This window comes from Coptis chinensis, chromosome 4 (assembly GCF_015680905.1).
Source record: "Coptis chinensis isolate HL-2020 chromosome 4, ASM1568090v1, whole genome shotgun sequence".
NCBI lineage: Eukaryota > Viridiplantae > Streptophyta > Magnoliopsida > Ranunculales > Ranunculaceae > Coptis > Coptis chinensis.
The window spans coordinates 102,470,557-102,489,568 of NC_141459.1; the positions used below are offsets into that span (position 1 = coordinate 102,470,557).

Here is a 19,012-nt window from a genome sequence, read left to right on the forward strand (position 1 = left end):
ATATTCAAATGACTTTTAGGCCAAAATTACTGTATAGGAAAATTTGTTTAGGCTTTACGAGACAGTGCCCAGTGGGTATAGGCTTAAGATCACTACGTGCTGAATCATAATGCTTTATGTTAAAATTAGTGAAAAAATTGTGTCTTTCAAATGTAAAGAGCAGCACTAAAGCATTTTTTTAAATAAGGCTCTTCTTTTTGCCCCTATATTCATCAAAGTAAATCCTCATGACTTTTTTTTTTTTCTATCTGTCATTTGCATTGTTTTCAACTTTTTCATGATGGAAATTTCCATCAAACAACATCATACTTGTAAAAGAAAGTTAGTTGATAGTGTTTCCTTTATTATTCAAAAGAAGATGGTAAACTGGTAAACTGGTAATGTGGTATATGACCTGTGAACAATGAGTGTATATCCATGGAATTAAGAAAAGAAGAAAGGTAATAGCAAGAGTGCTTTCTTATTGTCCCCACTCCCAGCATTTCTAAATTTCTTAGGCGTGCACAGGAATATATTATTGTCCCCACTCCCAGCAGTTCTAAATTTCTAATCCTTAAAGCCCACACATGGAATCTCCACTCCAACTCTGCATATTTGTTTATAGGAGCCAGGGATGTGAGGTTTGTAGAACACGTATGTTAAGTTGCTGGGCATATGGATACTGATTTAAGTTGCAACACACAAAATTTCTTCATAACTATCTTTACCATAAAAAAACGCAAAATTTCTTGCAAAAAGAGTATAATTGAAAATCTTTTATTTTTTATGGTGATAATTGAAAATCTATGCAAGGTATTATGTGACTGCTTGAATGCACATTATTTGCTTACTTTGTACTTTGCACCCACTGTTCAAATTCATATTAAGATCCCACTAACTCGAGCCACACACATCCAGTGGCTAGCTGGTAAGGCCTTGGTGTGGTGTAGCTGTACCGAAAGTCAGAAATCCATACGCATGTCATCATTTATTTGGAGCAACCAAGTTGGCATCACCAAATGATCAGTTTATTTTCAAGGGAACTGAGAACAAATCTACTGGCATGTAACACCTGGACTGGGTATGCAGTTACATTTGCAGCAAACAAAAATGCTGGAAGTCTATACATTTAGCACAATGATCATCTGTATGCAATGCACAAAATACACATCCTGAATAAGACTTGTATGCTTTTCCAAGGCAATAAATTAGTCCTTATTTGATGATGTATGATAACTGAATTAAAAGATACAGTTTCTTATAACAAAGGAATTGCAATCAACTGCCAGAAAGAGGGGATACAAACTTGTTACATTTATATAAATTATATAATTACAAAATTGATTCTATATTTCCAAAATCCCTTAAAACTGGGATGAAGGCTAAAAGTAAAGCAGGCAGAGGGTTAGGAACCTAATCAATTGAATTACTTATGGTACAAAAACCATTTGGGACTTCTGCAGATGCACATCGTCCCCTGTTCAATCAGCAGCCTCAGAATTGCGGTTCATGAGATCGTTGCCACTGATACTGTATAGAGACAACAGGTATTCCTCAATCCCAACGGTCTCAACGATCAGCCTCCCATTATTTCTTGACTCATCTTAGACGACCAGACTGACACGGACCTTGAAATAGCTTATTCGGTTATTCTAGTCAAAACCAATCAGGTTTAGCTTAAAACTTTCCAGGACAATATAAATAAGGTGTGCTTAAGTTAGAACTGCTCGTGCTCATAGAAGGATAGACGGGAGTCTGATAGAGCAGAGAATAGTTGTGTGTCCACTAATAACTGCAGAAGCAACAAAAAGAAAATTAGAGAATATGTCAACTTAATCTACTACATATATATCGTTATGTCCTAATAGAGGACAGTGGACTTTGTCCACTGCATTGGCATATACTTGTTCAATCATTCCCTCTGCCCTTTAAAATTGGTGATAGCCAAACAACGATCACTGATCAAGTAATCCAGATTGGACTTTTCTACCACCAAAAATTTGGCCCCAAGTCCCCAACACACTGGGTTTTGGTGGCTCACGATCTTGCACAAATCTGTCTTACACCTTTCATTAAGGATATCTAGATTCTTAATTGCTACCATATAGTATCATGAAGTTTCTGATCGTCTTGGGCAGGCGTAGTTCCAAAGCTTACCCTTCAACCCTGAAGGAGCTCGATTATCTCAGCACAAGATTTAGCATTAATTAGTATACCCCTCTTGATGCAAAGTACGATTTTTTTTTTTTATATATATATGAAAAGCTGAATCATAAAGTTTACGTGTCTTCAGAATCTACTTTGAAGCATTTTGGAGGTGACTTGGAAAAAAGTAAAGGGAAAGGAAAAAAAAGAAAAAGAATCTGGGAGTGTGTAAAGGTCCTTTATTTTCCTATATATTTTGGTTGGTTCAGTAAACTATCACATTTCTACAATAGCACTCGGATCTCAATGCCATCCGTGTAGCTTTGCACCTAGTATGCTCAATTGCACTGTAATTCATAAATTGCCTACTCACATATACACTTTGATCAATAGCTTGCACCAACAGAAACAACAAGATATTCATCCCACAAAATCCATATGTAGTAGAAGTTATCCTCAACACCAAGAAGTGAAACTTCATATTAATAAACTGGGTGATAAAATGTTTCTCTACGATTTTAAGGTTGTTCACAAGAGTACCTATTTTCCTTACTATATTTCAAAATTCTGAATATCCGGACAAACACGGCCATATGCAAATTAAATGTGCCAAAACTTTTAATTATAGGCAGTGCAGAACCACCTAGGAAAGGAATATAATAAACTACTGCAAGAAGACTACATCAAGTTCCCAATGTTGCAATAAGAATTAGGGAATGTCTATACCTTAATGAATGGCCTGTCCTTATTAGGGAAGGAGTCGATAAAACTATCCTTAAAAAGTAATGAAACCTGAAACAGTGATTGACAAGTAGGAATTAATGTGTATGAAAGTAATTCCCTTGGCAATATAAAAAATGGGTGCTAAGTTGCACACAGAATATATCTAACCTTGTCATTGTTAGACTGTACACTAGTAATTGTATGAGACCGCAAATCTGAACAGAGTGACTCCAAGTAATGCCTCGTAACATTCAAAAACTGGACAGCAGCTTCAGCCTGAAAGATTAATTTTATATAATAATCATAGCTTAAAAGAATGAAAACTGAAATTTAAATGCTCAAAAGGATACAGTATCAGTGATGCCCTTTACTGGAAGATACGATGAAGCCTACAAAGCTCAACTTTTCCAATGTGGAACATATTGCTTATTATGAATTTTGGATATACATCAGTGTTGCCGCTTAAAGTGTCTATATTAGGGTCCAGAATAAAACATTCCAATGTTTCTACTGTAAGGGAATTCCATATACATCATACATGCAAAAAAAAAATTAATTGTTTCCCTTCTTTTACCCAAAAAACATTGTTCTTAGTAGGATCTGTTAAATACCTGCACTTCTATACAGGGTGCCTTTTAGCTATACCAATTTTGGAAATACATCAGTCTTGCTGCTTAAAGTGTCTCTATCAGGGTCCAGAATGGAATATTCCAATGCTTCTACTGTAAATGAATCCCATATACATGTGAAAAATTTACATATTAATTCCCTTCTTTCGTTCACCCAAAAAACAACGTTCTAAGTAGTATCTGTTAAATACCTGCACTTCATTGCACTTATATACAGGGTGCCTTTTAGCTATAGAGTTTTCGCAAGACAATCTAGCATGAATTGGCCCCAGTTCAGAGATAAGTTCTCTATGTCGAGGAAGAGTGGGCAAGTGACAAATCTTCACCTACATTTTCAAAGCAGAAGATCAAAATTAGAAACGGTGACACAAATAAGAAGACCACAAGCTATCGGAGCTATAAGATGTTAGCAGCTTTTTTCTGATATGCTAGTGTTGAGGATTATTTCTTGTTTAAAATGATAAACATTACTCAAAGTACGAGACACATATGGCAGGGTTTTATTCACTCACTGTTTCATTACATTTTAGTACTTTTTGTTTGTACTACATCTAGCTACAAACTTTAGGTAGAAGGATAACATGTGATTGAGAGTAATAGTTTCAATAATGAGACAGGATAAAGACAGGAAAAAATAACAGTACATCTAGTGCGCATACATATTAATGTAGATCTTTACTGGCGGAAACTTCAGTTTAATTGAATCTACACTTTAATTGAAACACAATTTAAAGAAGACCTAAAATCACTCTTTTATTGAATCTATCAATCACAAATCACACATAAACACAACTACTCCAACCCTAACTACAAGCCCGTTATTTAAAGAGAACCACTACATGTGTCCAACTAACTAATGGACTCGAACCAATAGAAAACCTAGAAAGCATAAACCAATAGGAACACGACATGTGTCCAACTAACTAATGGACTCGAACCATGGGCTTGGACTCAACTAATGTTCTACATCACTCTCCCCAACCGAAAAAAATTCGTTATCGAATTTCTAATCAACAAAAACTTCAGGTAAAGAGAGCCACGTCCACAAGCTTTAGGAAATCGGCCAATACCCCAGCTGAAAGGAATCCGACCATGAATTTTTCCTTTGTAGCAGTTTCCCTAGCTTAAAATTAGTAACCCACAACATGCTCTTGTACACAGATTATGAAAACAATAACTAGAAGATGCACAAAAAAAATTCGGTACCAATGGCTCGTCTTGAAAGCTTGTAACTTCACCAACATATGTGACTTTCTTTAAGGAAATCCAAATCTGCAATCGTGCTTTTTTAAAACAAATCACTTCGTTTGTCAAAGTAAGTCACAAAATTTTCCCAAATCGGATCTTCGTATTTATCAAAAATTGGTGGAGCGCCCAATAGGGGGGGCATCAACACCTGCCGGCAGCCGAGCGGCGCCATCATTGAGGGGTACACCCTCACGTTCCTCATTGAGAGAAGGTTTCCTGTTGGTGTTATCTTTCATGCCAACTCTGTTCTCTCCGTTGTTTTCTTGATCTGTAGGCGCAAAAGGGTTCAAAAGAGGGATTAAACCATCAACCTGAGATGCATTATCAGTACTAGTCACTGAACCATTATTCTGTGGTGGTGGAGGTGGTTGTTGCACCTCTCTTAGGACTGGAAACTTATCAGGTTCTGGAACATCTGTGTCATGTTCTTCATGCTTTCTTCTAAACGAGACTTGCGAGTATCCATGGATGGAGGACGACCTCGAGTTGCTTTGTTAAAATCGCCGTGAATAGTAACGTGGTGAATAGTACCCGATAAACAGTATTTCGCGAACAGTGTTTTCGGTGAACAGTACCGTGAATAATAATCCCTGAAATTAATCTGCTCCGATACCAAATAATGTAGATCCTTACTGGTGGAAGCTTCAGTTTAATTGAATCTACAATTTAATTGAAACATAATTTAGAGAAGACCTAAAATCACTCTTTTATTGAATATATCAATCACAAATCACACATAAACACAACTATTCCAACCCTAACTACAAGCCCATTATTTAAAGTAAACCAAGAAAGCATAAACCAATAGCCACATGTGTCCAACTAACTAATGGACTTGAACTATGGGCTTGGACTCAACTAATGTTCTACATCACATATAGAGAAATATATATTCATAGCAGTGGGTCCCGAACAAAAACTTTTCGGTACGACACCTTTTACCAAGTGCCCCAATTCTTTGAAAACTGATTTTATTTTATTTCTCTTTGGATATAATCTTCCCACAAAAAAGTCACTATTGACCGATTTCTTACTGGAATGATCACCATAGCAAGGAAAGAACCATATAATGATATAACCAAATCAGCCCTCAATAACCCTTACTTTTGGAGGCATTTGCCAACTAAACCAGCATAGTAAAATCATATGCAGTCTTCCAAACACCTAAACCTACATATCAACACAAGAGATTATTTACGTACCATAAGTAAAGAACAGACCTTCCACCTTCAACTCCACTATGCCTAGGACTAAGAATGTCGGTACTGAATAATATCCTAGCGATGGCATCAACCCAATACCAGCTCTACACTAATCTATTTTTGAATAATTTTCCAACTATACAGCCTACTAAAAAAACTCACTGCTCGCCACACACAAAAGTACATGACAAAATTTCTAGTGCAACCGATTAGCTTGCATTTGAGTAAAACAAAAACCCACAGCTTCGAATAGACGCTGAAGTAGATCACCTATTCACTACTGGGTGATAAAGTAATCCACATCAAAGCAAAAAGAAAAAAACATAAAGCAATCAAACCTTGTTCTTGTTCACATCAACATGAATGAGATTGGAAGTTTTCATCTTCATACCAGCCGGTTTATGTTGTATACCAACCTGAAAAAGTATAGCCATGAGGTTATAATTATTATTATAGCATGCAGCGTGATGTAGATTTAGACTGGCGGAAGCTTCAGTTTAACAATCTACACTTGAATTAAACAAACAAAAGACAACTCTTTTATTGAATCTCTCAAATCATAAACATCAACACTCTAAAAACACAACTCCCCCAAACCCTAACCATATGCCCTTTATTTATACTAACCCTAAAAATAATAAACCAATAGTAACACGACGTGTCACAAATAATAACTTGAAACAATTAAACTAGTGGACTCTTCATCGTCTTCATGCTTTGCATCACATTGGTTTCTTTAGATAAATCATGTTGAAACTATTGCTAAAATAGGTACTCGGACCTAAATGTTTTTGTAGTTCTAAACGTAGTAGTGATCTCACACAGATGTACTAAGATAATTTGATGACACAGAAGTAAGGACAAACTTATGATGAAATGGCCAACAAGCAAGTATTTAACAGTATGGTTTTTGAATGCACAGTCAATGACTCAATGCCCATAAAAAGAAAAAAGCGTGTTAGATGTAGCTTTGAATACAAAGCAATAAAACAAAGTTTTTCAAGTGCAGTTAGCAAATAAAAAAATTAAAAAAAAAATAATATAACAAAAAAAACAAGATAAAAGAAGGCCTATTTAAGGTTAATAGATTATTCCAAAAAGAACCACCAGCATACGGACTTGAGTCCTCAACTTGGTTGAGACTCCAAAGGAACTGTAAAATGATGAAAACATTCATGCACACCAGGAAAAATGCTCCTCTACAGACCAGGAAAATATAAGGTAGGGAGTAATACAGTTGTAAACTCACAATAAAAGGAACTGGAGCATCCAGAAAATCAAGCATTTTCTTCGGGAGAACCTGCAAAAGATCAAATTATAGTTGAAAGAAAGAATAAATAATATTCAAAATTTTTTTCTTTGAATTATTATTCATTTTGGCTGAATAGATTCTATGCCATGGAGAAATAACATATTTTTAAACAAGTTAAAAGCTAAAATGAAGGTGGTGCATAACTAAAAACTGAAACAAAACAGCGAAGCAAGGAAAGAATTAGTTGTGCCATTAAACTTACTGGAAGCAATAGACTTTGCCATTCGAATGGACGAATCAATGGTACAAGTGATAAAACAATGGCTGATAGGAGACCCTGCACAGAAGTTCAGGCACTGTATAAAGATGGCATCAATTTATATATCATGAAAAGAAATGGGAGTTGGACTTGAGATGGAACAAGATCAGTTGAAATAGAAAGTATAAATGTGTGTACAAAGATTTTTTTTATAACTTACAGCAATATGAACAATATAAAGATATAAAATGACTACTGACTTACCAGATTGGGGGAAACAACTACCACTTGTTTTTCCAATAATACCCCCGCAAATAATGCCAAAATCTGACAGAAGAATTATTCAAAAAAGTTCCTAATTAATACCAAGCATAGCTTAAAAACAAGTATTCCACATTTAGTTAACTGCAGAAGAAGATGAAAAGTAACAACCATCATACTGGAACAAACTATGAAGCGCTCAATTCAAATTAATTAAAAAGTCCTTAAACCACAGCTAAACTAACAGGATGAATTTTCAAAGCATATAATCTTAGAACTGAATAACACTTCTGTTCACTCACATGCACCGTATCACCAACTAAAGTCACACTGCGTCACACTTCTTTCCACTCATATGACTTTTCACGGAAGTTCAGATAAAAAGTCCTTAAACCACAGCTAAACTAATAGGATGAATTTTCAAAGCATATAAATCACCATTTCTTAGAACTGAATAACACTTCTGTTCACTCACATCACCGTATCACCAACTAAAGTCACACTGCGTTACACTTCTTTCCACTCATATGACTTTTCACGGAAGTTCAGATAATTGATCTTCATTCCAGTGAACTACTCCAGATCAGTAAAAATGTACATCAAAACTCGAAAATTGCATTTCATGGTTCAAGCACAGAAGTGTTTCAAGTGCATACAGGTTCGGGGAATATTAATGTGATTTGCTTCTCAACATAAGAAATGGACTTCCAATGGTATGCAAGGTCCCGTATGACAACTATGCTCTCTGAACTCCAAAAAATATACAAGTAGACCTAGGGATACTCTATGTGAGAGAAGCTTGTGCGCCATACTTCTGTTAACAGGAGCAAGCACATGTAATAGCACCCCAGTTTCTAGTAATTATTGGATTTATGTATGCCTAAAGCTTAAGCTTGTGCACCATACTCAGCCATTAAGTAAAACATAGAGGGTCACATTTATAATGAAACATAAAAAGATAAAAAGGCCACTCATCTTTCAGCACATTATTACATTTTTTTTGCAATTACACGCAAATTTTAGTATTTCCCAGCCAAAATCAGAAAGTTTTGAAACACCTACAAAGGTCATAGATGTTAAATAATTTATCTAAAATGAATTATTACTTTGACATTTTTCTCACCGAGATGTGATCATTCAGAACAAAAGTTACTCACCCACTTCATAACAATCCAAAAAGAAGTAATGAACATTCTTAACCTCTGCCTTCACCGACCAGAAGGTTACTAAACCACATACAGACACCTATTTATTTTTCTTGAAAAAATCATGCAAGTAGATTTTTTAAACAACAATCCGAGTTATTCCTACATTGAACATAACAATGTATGGAGCTTCTTGTGTAATCATTAGAGCTACAAGTTTCACATCAAAAGTTGCAGTAAGTATATGAAATGTTTCCAAAAGTTAATCATCAAAATTGGATGGTCAAAAAAACTTTACACTTTCGAGGGAGAGAGCTCGACAAACTGTGGCAGTAGTCCATATTGATAGGGAAAAAGCTTCCTCCACAGAAGCTAATCTTACGTTAACCTGGTGAGATATACCATCAGTATTTTGACTATTTTCTAAGGATTAAAAATAATAATAGTAGTAAAATTATTAAATAAAATAAAACAAAACAAAAATGCCTATTATTATTTATCATAAATACCTCAGCAGTTTCTGAGAAACCTTGCAGCTTTATATCAGGAAAGATTCCATATAAACCCAATGTAGAGACAGCAGGTCGGCTATATTTAACTGCCTGCAAATGCTCAAGTGGCTGAAAAACTGTTTCACCTCCGTATGGTGGAAGAGGAAGAGAATGATAACAACAAACTATCTGCAGCAAATCATTTTTGTGCTCCTAAAACCATAAGAACAGACATTGGTCATAAAAATCAAAATACATGTATTGCCAGTTATTAACTTTCCACCATGATCACAAGCTCCAAATACCTTGGCCCATTTCATTATTGCATCGTTTCCTGCATTCTTATCAGAGAAGGAAGAAACTTCATCATCTTCATCATCCTCTGAACCCATGCTCATCACTGAACTGCCAAAACTCTAGGAATTATCAACATATACCAAAATAGAATACTAGCTTAGAATTAAGAAGAAACATATTCTACACGTTTGATTCATAGAAAAGTATACGACAGGATGACTGAGAATATCAAGTACTCAAAAAATTTATAACTATGATCACAAAGGTGGATGCATAAAGTCAAATTATTCAAATGAAAACTGAAATAGTCAAAAAGAATCAAACAAAGGATCAAACCTTTCACCTGAATAAAGACTCAGAACTTTCAACACTATTATTGTGTGGCCTTTTAGAGCCAAAAAGAAAACTCAACCTCAGGCGATCTATGACCATTTCCATAGCTTCCAAAATCATCAGAGTGGGTTTCTAATGTCTCAGATGAATAATCATCAAATATTTGTACTCCCTTTCTGTTTTCCTTGTCTGTTTCTTTTGCCTGACTAATATCTGAAGCCTCACTAGTACAGATACTTTCAGGGGTTTCAGGCTCCCGCACCCTGAATGAATAGGAATGTACTTCATCATCAGATATAATGCCTGCTGCAGCCGCAGTAAGGGCTGCTGCACTGTCAACTGGCACTGCAAAAGCCGTCCAATCTTTAGATTGTTCCCTCTTAGGGGAATCATTATTCTCATTGATGTCTTCTTGTGTTCCAATTGGAGATGGTATGTAATCTGTGATATTCATTTCACTCACAAACTGTGTTATCCTATTTAGGCGTTCCTGTGTAACGATGCTGAACCCATGAAAGGAACATGTGTGATCAGTAATAAAAATTGCAGAAAGCATAAAGTTATCTTTCCCTGAAACTAAATACAGAAACTTGCATGAAATTTATACTGGAGACTTGGAGAGTGAAGATCGATGTAAACCTGTTCAACATCTCATAGTGCAATTCGAAGAATGGAACTCTAGTGAGGACACAATAGCAACGAGGTGCTGAAACCAAAAAGCGGCTGAAACCACCAGGAGATCTAGAAAATGGTGAGGCAACACCTATAATACCAGGTGACCTCTGAACAATCTCCTGTACATGCAAGCAAACACCATAAAGAGTTGCATTGTCTGCTCCCTGAAATCAATGAGATACTATGTTTCAGCCCCACGTCCCAATGTTGGAAAATAACATAACAGTTACACTGCAACAACTGTACAAGTTCCAAATTATCTACTAAAGTATGATATGCTACTAACACATAATAAACACATGCATTTTACCTGTGCAGTTACATGATTCTTTTTTTTTTTTTATATTGTTAAAATCCTTTATGCATTAACAGTTAATATCTCTTTTCTTTTTAACTAAACAAGAAATTTCATCTAACCTACCAGTTTTATCCTTACATTTGTGTCAACTAACAAATATTTAACAATATCTGAAATGCAACAACATAGAAAGAAGATGTGAGATGGCAGCAGCCTTGGTTTAAAGCCCCATTTACCCACATTCCATATCAGCTAAGGAATCATGTTCTACTAGGGTGTCTCACACAAAAATGGTATAATTATACGACATTGAAAACAAAGCGAAAAAAATAGATTAAAATTATGAATGCTTTATTAGCTGAGTAAGGTGCTCCAATAATTCTAGAGTGCCTTACAATTAGACATATTTGGTCATCGGTACTAACTACAAAGTAAGAGCATCTTCAAAGATTCACTTTCTTCAACATTATCAGCATTACATGCTGATTTTGGATAGAAACCAACTTTAATGCATCAGCAAGTTGTTATAATCCATTTCCAGTCCGTTTCTAAATCAGCAAATATATGAAGCTATACTTGCTCCACTTGAAGTGGAGCAGCAAAGGTTTTCTCGGTGGATCCCCTTTGCTGACAGGAACAAGATCGATTGAAGTTGCCTAAAAGACTTGCCACTTTCCAATCAACTGATGCGATGATTGAAAGACCGTTGAAGGGTGTAGCAGAAAAAAGTACACAAGGACCTAAACTGCATACACCTCTCAATAAATATTTAATCATGTTTCATCTAACATACCATACTTATGATGTGGAGCAATATTATGAGTTGACAATTATCGTCATGCACGATCAGTTAAAAGCATTTATAAAGATAGAGATACACTCACCTTGAGAGAAAAAATGAATGATAAATCATCTCTTCCAAGATGTTCCTATGAAAAAAAAAATGTCAGTAAGAGAGACAAGAAAAAAAATAATAAATATATATATATATACAACCCGGCTCCTAAAAGGACCTTAAATAAGTACCAAATCTAAAACACCCACAACTTCACCTACAAAATGATTTAAAACCTAATCTTTTGTGCATATGATCTACTAACCATAAAGAACATCTCTACAAAAATTCAACTCGTTTGATATCTTCTAACTTAGATAAAATTGTTTTCCACTTTTGAAAATATATATAAAGGTCCAGAAATGTCTAGTTTTTGCAATCATCTTTTGCCAATGTTAAAAATTGTCAAACGAGTTGAATTTTAGTATGTATATATATATATATATATATATATATATATATATATATATATAGGTTTAGATAAGAAGCAATGAAGCATTAATTGGTGAATGCATTAAGGTAAAAAAGAAAAATAACAGAAGAGATGAGGAAAGAGATATTTTTGGGAACTCATAGTCAAACAGATTAATAGACGGTACTAAATAACAATAATAATAGTTTAATCTATATCAACTCCAAAAGCATCAGAAAACCGACGAATTGTATCATTTTCTTGGGAGGAGCGCAGGTACAAATAACGGACAATAGTATTAATCAACACTAGGCTCATAGTAATTGCTTAACTTTTCTCCCACTCATTTCCACTAAAAGATGAACATTTAGGGCGGGGAAGAATATATACATGAAAGATCTGGCAGTGATGAATTAAAAAGATTATTACACATTGAAAGCTAATTGTGATTTCTGAACAGATAGAGTTGCCGCCACAGGTCAATCTCTTTAGATCTTGAGGAGTAAGACAAAACAAAGCAAAAAGCCAAAACCATGTTAAATTAGACATTCATACCAATCATACCTGTCCATGGACGACTTCATTCAGGTCACTCATTGATGGAGTCCTCTCCATCAGTTTAGCCTGCACCATGTGCTAAGAGAATTAATAAACTGAGGGATAGTCTATCTCCATAGAATAATGAGGCACATATCAGACCATACAAAAGGAAAAAAGAATACCTGGCCAAGTACATATACAGTTCATTAAACTCATCATGCAGAGAAAGTAAAATCCTCAGTAGTCTACTCTTCCAAAATTTAATATGAGAATGACTGATATGACACCCCACAAAGTGTAAATAAATAAATTTATAGGGGATAGCCAGAACCGGAAATGTGTCCAGCCAGACATGCAACCAAATGAAAATAACTTGTTAAATTTTAAACTAGTAGCGTATTATTGTCAAATACAATGACAACTATGTTAAAGGGGATTCAACTCAAGACATCAAGGAAAACGCTTGGAACACCTTCAAAATGTGGTTTCTGATCATCTATTTGCTTCTTCTTTTTATAAGATACTATATAATTTTCTATCAGTATTTTTAATAGAAAAAAGGTTACAAGAACACAATCATTAAGGATGTAAGTAGCAAGAAACTACTCAACCACATTTTAGCTTCCAAGGCCCCGAGTTACAATAAATCTCTCATCTTACAAGCTCATCCCAATTGCACATCCCCAAATTTTAGACCCCTAAACAATGGACTAGCATATGCCCAATCAAAAAGACACTCTAGGACTTCCTTTACGGCTTTACCAACTTATGCCACTATTTGTCTGTGTTTGAAGACTCTCAAGTTATTTCCTTACATAGTGTACATACCAAGGCGTTTGGAAAATGATTGGCAAGCCAATTAGCTTTGTTGGAGAGTGGAGCCAAGATGATGTTCTTCCCCAATGCATCTTTGATGTCTTGATATTTAGCGGTTGTACCCAAGCAATGTTGACAGATGAAAAGAATGTTGTCCAAATTCCGAAAGTGAAGGGAGAAGTGACGAGTACATGATCCACATTTTCCTCCACCAATAATGAGCACACATTATCGACGCCCAAGCCTCTCAATTCAAATTTTCAATAGTTTGGACCTACCCAAGTAGCTTCCAACAAAAAAGGCAACTACAAACGGAATATAGTTCTTCCAAATATGCTCACAAGGAAATTAAGTGATCCTCTCATTTTCCTATAACACGCTCAAAGCGTACTCTTAGGCAAGACTTGATAAAAATGATTTCACCGTAATAGCATCATTATCATCAAACAGCTATTAAAGTCAGCCTATTCTGTCAAGCACTTCACATAAGTAAAAGAGAACCCCCCACACACACACACACACCTAGTTTCAATCTTCCCGCTAAGCTTACTCGAGACTGTCTTTTAGTTAAAAATGGAAATATAAAGTAGAAGGTAGCTATACTTACTGCATGAACCAGATTTATAACCAACTTAATCACCAGAAAATATTAAGAAATTTAAAAACATTTCTGACTTTGTGATGCAATATAAAAATTAACGCAATCATATGCAACTCTGTGATGCAATACCAGACCTTAACACCTTCAGGAAAACAGAAAGCAGGCAAGTCCTTTGGATGCATCGCTAATTTCTTCCCAGGGGGATATTTGAAAAGAATCTGCAGGGGTGCAAACAGAATGACATCAGGGGTTTATTTAGACAAGAAAGTGAGATGTGACATTTCAAATGAGGCACAACAAGGAGAAACTAGCTACTGGTAAGGATCAAATTGTTGTCCTGTTCAACTTGAAACTATTTATCCATCCAATATTGAGTCATAATGTTAGGTTATGTATCGTTTACATTTGAGTCATAGTTTACACGAATTCTAAAATAGTAAAATGGGAACTTTTCCAATAAGGCAAACTATGTATCGTTTACATTTACCTGAGGTTCCAACATCGGGTAAGAAGGTCCACGGTATTGAAGAGTTTTAGTATCAAACGTTTCACATTTCGCCATCTGCAATTCCCATGTCTTCTTCTTAGCAAACGCATCCTCAACTGCCTTGAGATTAGTATCTGAAGGAAGACCCACAATGACAAAGTGTTCAAATATGGACGTGGGTTCTTTATAGTTCAAAAAATCCTGCAACAATATTCATACATTTTCAATCATATGCCATTGCAATGCAGAATGAAAAATTGAATAACATCAATAATACAACAAAAACATTCGTACCAATTGTTTCGAATGATGCTGATACCATTGCCTTTTCTGATTAACTAAAACTTCAGGATTAAAACTCGACTTTCTATATTGTTCCTCCTTATGACCACCTCTTTGTAATGCTCTTTGCATTTGAGCTTTCCATTTCTGAAAACTATTACTTCTAAAATTCCCAGATGACGATACACTCTCACTCCGAACTCGTCGATGATGCCCCAATTTCCCAACCACTGGTGAAACATTACCACTATTACTAGCTCCTATATTATTATTATTATTATTATTATGGTTATAAACACTTTGTATTGCTTCACTTGCTACTCTAACTGCTTCACCTGATATGTGTTGTAATACTTCATATGGTGATGATGGTCTTTCATCTTCCAAACACTCTTCCTTTGTTTCCATTTCTATACTTAACAAAACCAACTCATTCTTCACCAAAAAAAAAACTATATTTCAATCAAAACAACACTTTTTGAATCGAAAACTATTGACATTTCTTCATAATTCATATGAAAAACATGAAAGAAGAAATCTTAGAGAGATATTGATGCTAATTACCTGCATTAACACATAATCACACCTGAAAAACGCTAAAAAATGGGTAAAAATCGATAAAATATAACTTTTTGGCCTGTTTTGAAGAGATGGTGTTGAACATTACGTGGAAAATTACATTACTTTGGATTGAATTCAAGTTTTGATGGTTTGTTTATGAACATTTGTGTGAAGAGTTTGGTTTTTAATTTGGGATTAAGAAATTATTAATTAGTTAATTGGTTTATGAGAATCTTGTTTTGTGTGTCTGGTAATAATGAAATGCATGTGGCAAATCAAGGATTAGTCAACATGGCATGGGCATTGAATAATTTCAACCTTTTTTGCGTGATTTTTGTTTACGTTTTATTTTGCTTTTCCTCTATAACTGTCATTTTCTTATCCTATAGTTTACCCTTTTTATTTTTTATAATGAAAAAAGATACATATATAAATGTAGCACTTGTGGATTACTTTGCCTACTTTTTTTCATGATAGAGATTAGGTTGACATCAAATATTACAGGATCATGTTTTTTTTTGGCACTTTACAAGTAGTTGAAAAGTTGAGAGATGTTTTAGTACTTACTTACATAGCCATTACAGGTCTTTAAATTCAACAATCGTTTTCGATGGATCTCATGTCAACATTTATGGCACTTTGAGCTGACTATAAACGTCCTAAAGTCCAACACGTGCACAATGCCCTACATTGATTTTTGCCACATCATCAGCAAATGGGGCAAGACGAATAGACGATGTTCGGCAACTTGAGTTAGGCAAATACTCGTGCCTAATGACCATATACTTTCAGCAAAACCCAAAATAATAAATATAAATAAAATAAAATAAAATACTAACGTTTAAAAAACGCTAGGGGTTAGTCCGGCGGTGAGAGAGTGCCTAAATTACTATTTTTTTTAATGATTTTGGACACACCCATAAAAACACTCCCGTACCCATAACTAACTTAAGTTTTTGTCATACCCCAATAACCGCTTCAATCCAATAACATTTTCCAAATTATTTTGAGAGTATTTCCAACAGGGGCAAAATGATTAAAAAAATAATAATAGTAACAATACGTTTTTTGGGTACTCGTTCTTTTGAGCGAAATAATAAATCAATGCCACTTTTTTATTTTGATTAACACAAATAATAAGAAGAAGATTAACACGCTCTTTTTCAATTACAAATGAATAACATAAAATATCTAGGGTTTAGTATGTATGGAGTCCCATGATGTATATAAAATAAATGACTTGTTTTGTTTTGGGTACACCTAATAAAAAAAATTGTAATTTATGAACCTAAATGTGTCTAAAATAATATAATTTATTTATTTTAAAGTTAGGGGTATGGGAGTGTTTTTATGGGTGTGTCCAAAATCACCGTCTTTTTTATTAGGTGTACCGAAGACAAAACAAGTCATTTATTTAATATACATTGTGTGACTTTATACGTACTAACAAGCAATGAGCCAGAAATTTGTTCGTGGTGAGTCGTTGAACTCCAACTCATATCAAATAGTGTGTACATGTGATTATTAGTTGGTTTTATTTTGGTTAAATAATTGCATATCTAATTGTTTGACAAATTGTTAATTTCTCTAGTTAAATTAATATTTTGAAAATCAAAAGTATATATATATTTTAGATAACAGACATTTCCTTAGTTTGAAAGTGTTGGATGACAAATCGAACCTACTAGTTTGGTTAATTAGACTAAATAATAAAATTGTTAATATATTTTTTGCTTTAAATAAGGTGTTTAATTAGTAGTCTTATATAGCCCATAATATGTTTTTTTTTCCCTCTTCATTTGTGAATAAATAATACCACTTGGGCGTAATGCAAAATACACTTGTGTAATGCGGCAACAAAGAAAAGTTCACTTGTAAATTTGCCATGTCAATTGTTCTAAATTCTAACGGCAAAATAAGCGTGTGTAATGCAACAACAAAGAAAAGTTCACTTGTTCTAAATTCTAACTACCAAAATGTTTTGTAGTAATTTAGTTTATACAAAATCTAGTATATGTCTGTTGTACCTATGCTCCAGCATCTGGGCCCTCTAATAACCAAGGGGGTGAGGGTGTATTGCCACACAAGGGCATGCAAAATGACCATACTTATCATATCACTTCTACTTTTCATTCATTGGAGAGACCCATGTGTTATGCATTTGTTTTTCATTCTTTGGAGGACCGCCTTTAGACCCAACAAACTAAAGCCTTTATCTATGGGCAAAATAGGCAATTCATGAATTTAAAAGAAAGCAACCCAAAAATATCTTTAGACCCAGCAAACTAAAGTCTTTATCTATGGGCAAAATAGGTAATTCATGAATATAAAAGAAAGCAACCCAAAAATATTTCTGCCAAAATATAAAATTCAGGGTGAGCCAGGGCGTACCCTGGCCCCCCTGGCTCCGCCACTGCGTACTAAACCCTAGATACTCTACGTTATTCACTTATAACTGGGGGAAAAAATAATACAAAAAACATGTTCATCTTATTCTTTTTCTTCATGTCGTTAATCAAAAGAAATAAGTGTTATTGATTTATTATTTAAGAAAAAACGAGTACCCAAAAAACATCTTGTTATTATTATTATTTTTTAATCATTTTGCCCCTATTGAAAATCCCCCAAGGAGATATTATTGGATTGAGGCGATTATTGGGGTATGACAACAACTTAAGTTAGTTATGGGGTACAAAAGTGTTTTTATGGGTGTGTCCAAGATCACTATTATTTTTACGCGTGTAAATAAACCTACTTACATACAATCATACAATATAAAAAAATATATATATAATAATAATAATAATAATAATAATAATAATAATAATAATAATCTCATAACTATAGGGTGATATTGGACACACCCATAAAAACACTATCGTACCTCATAATTTAATTGAAAAAGAATAAGATATACATGTTTTTTTTCCAGTTACAAGTGAATAACGCATAGTATATAGGGTTTAATACATATGGAGTCCCACAATGTATATATTAAATAAATGATTTGTTTTGTCTTGGCATGGGTACACTTAATATAAAAAAATTGTAATTTAGGAACCTAAATGTGTCTAAAATCATTTTATTTATTTATTTTAAAGTTGTTTAAAACTGGAGTATGGGAGTGTTTTTATGGGTATGTCTAAAATCATTCTAAAACAAATAAATAAAAAAATAACACAATTGTTTTATTTATTATTTATTGTACAACTAGAAAAATATAACTTAAGATCTTGAAGAACAACATCAAAGGCAGTATCGTTGCATTTTAGAGGTTAACTAAAATACTTACATTCAATATAACTTTCTATGCAATCATATATTAATCTCGAAAAAATCTAAAGAAACAACTTCACTACTATGAAGTGTTTTCGTCACTAAGACATAATAGGAGAAAGTCCCAATTGTTTCAAACTTTCAATTCTTGGAACAGATATTTACATATATTTTGATATTTAAAATAAAATTTTCAACGATGTGTATTGAAAGAAGAACTCGTTTCTCTGTGTTGTTCCAAATTTTAAGAGACTTATTTTCTTCG

General features: G+C 34.2%; 1 protein-coding gene across 1 annotated transcript; it reads right to left on the minus strand.

The window, feature by feature from the left end:
• Positions 1-1,275: 1,275 nt before the first annotated feature.
• On the minus strand, positions 1,276-15,828 carry LOC147506418 (DENN (AEX-3) domain-containing protein). The gene is given in 20 exon segments (XM_086558578.1): positions 1,276-1,771; positions 2,851-2,916; positions 3,016-3,123; positions 3,668-3,802; positions 6,265-6,342; positions 7,176-7,226; positions 7,441-7,515; positions 7,702-7,764; positions 9,142-9,231; positions 9,353-9,547; positions 9,640-9,739; positions 9,975-10,039; positions 10,041-10,467; positions 10,604-10,803; positions 11,822-11,866; positions 12,749-12,808; positions 14,276-14,359; positions 14,629-14,829; positions 14,923-15,345; positions 15,475-15,828. Coding segments are annotated over 20 exon segments (2,547 nt in total). The 5' UTR covers positions 15,481-15,828; the 3' UTR covers positions 1,276-1,696.
• Between the last annotated feature and the right edge of the window lie 3,184 nt (positions 15,829-19,012).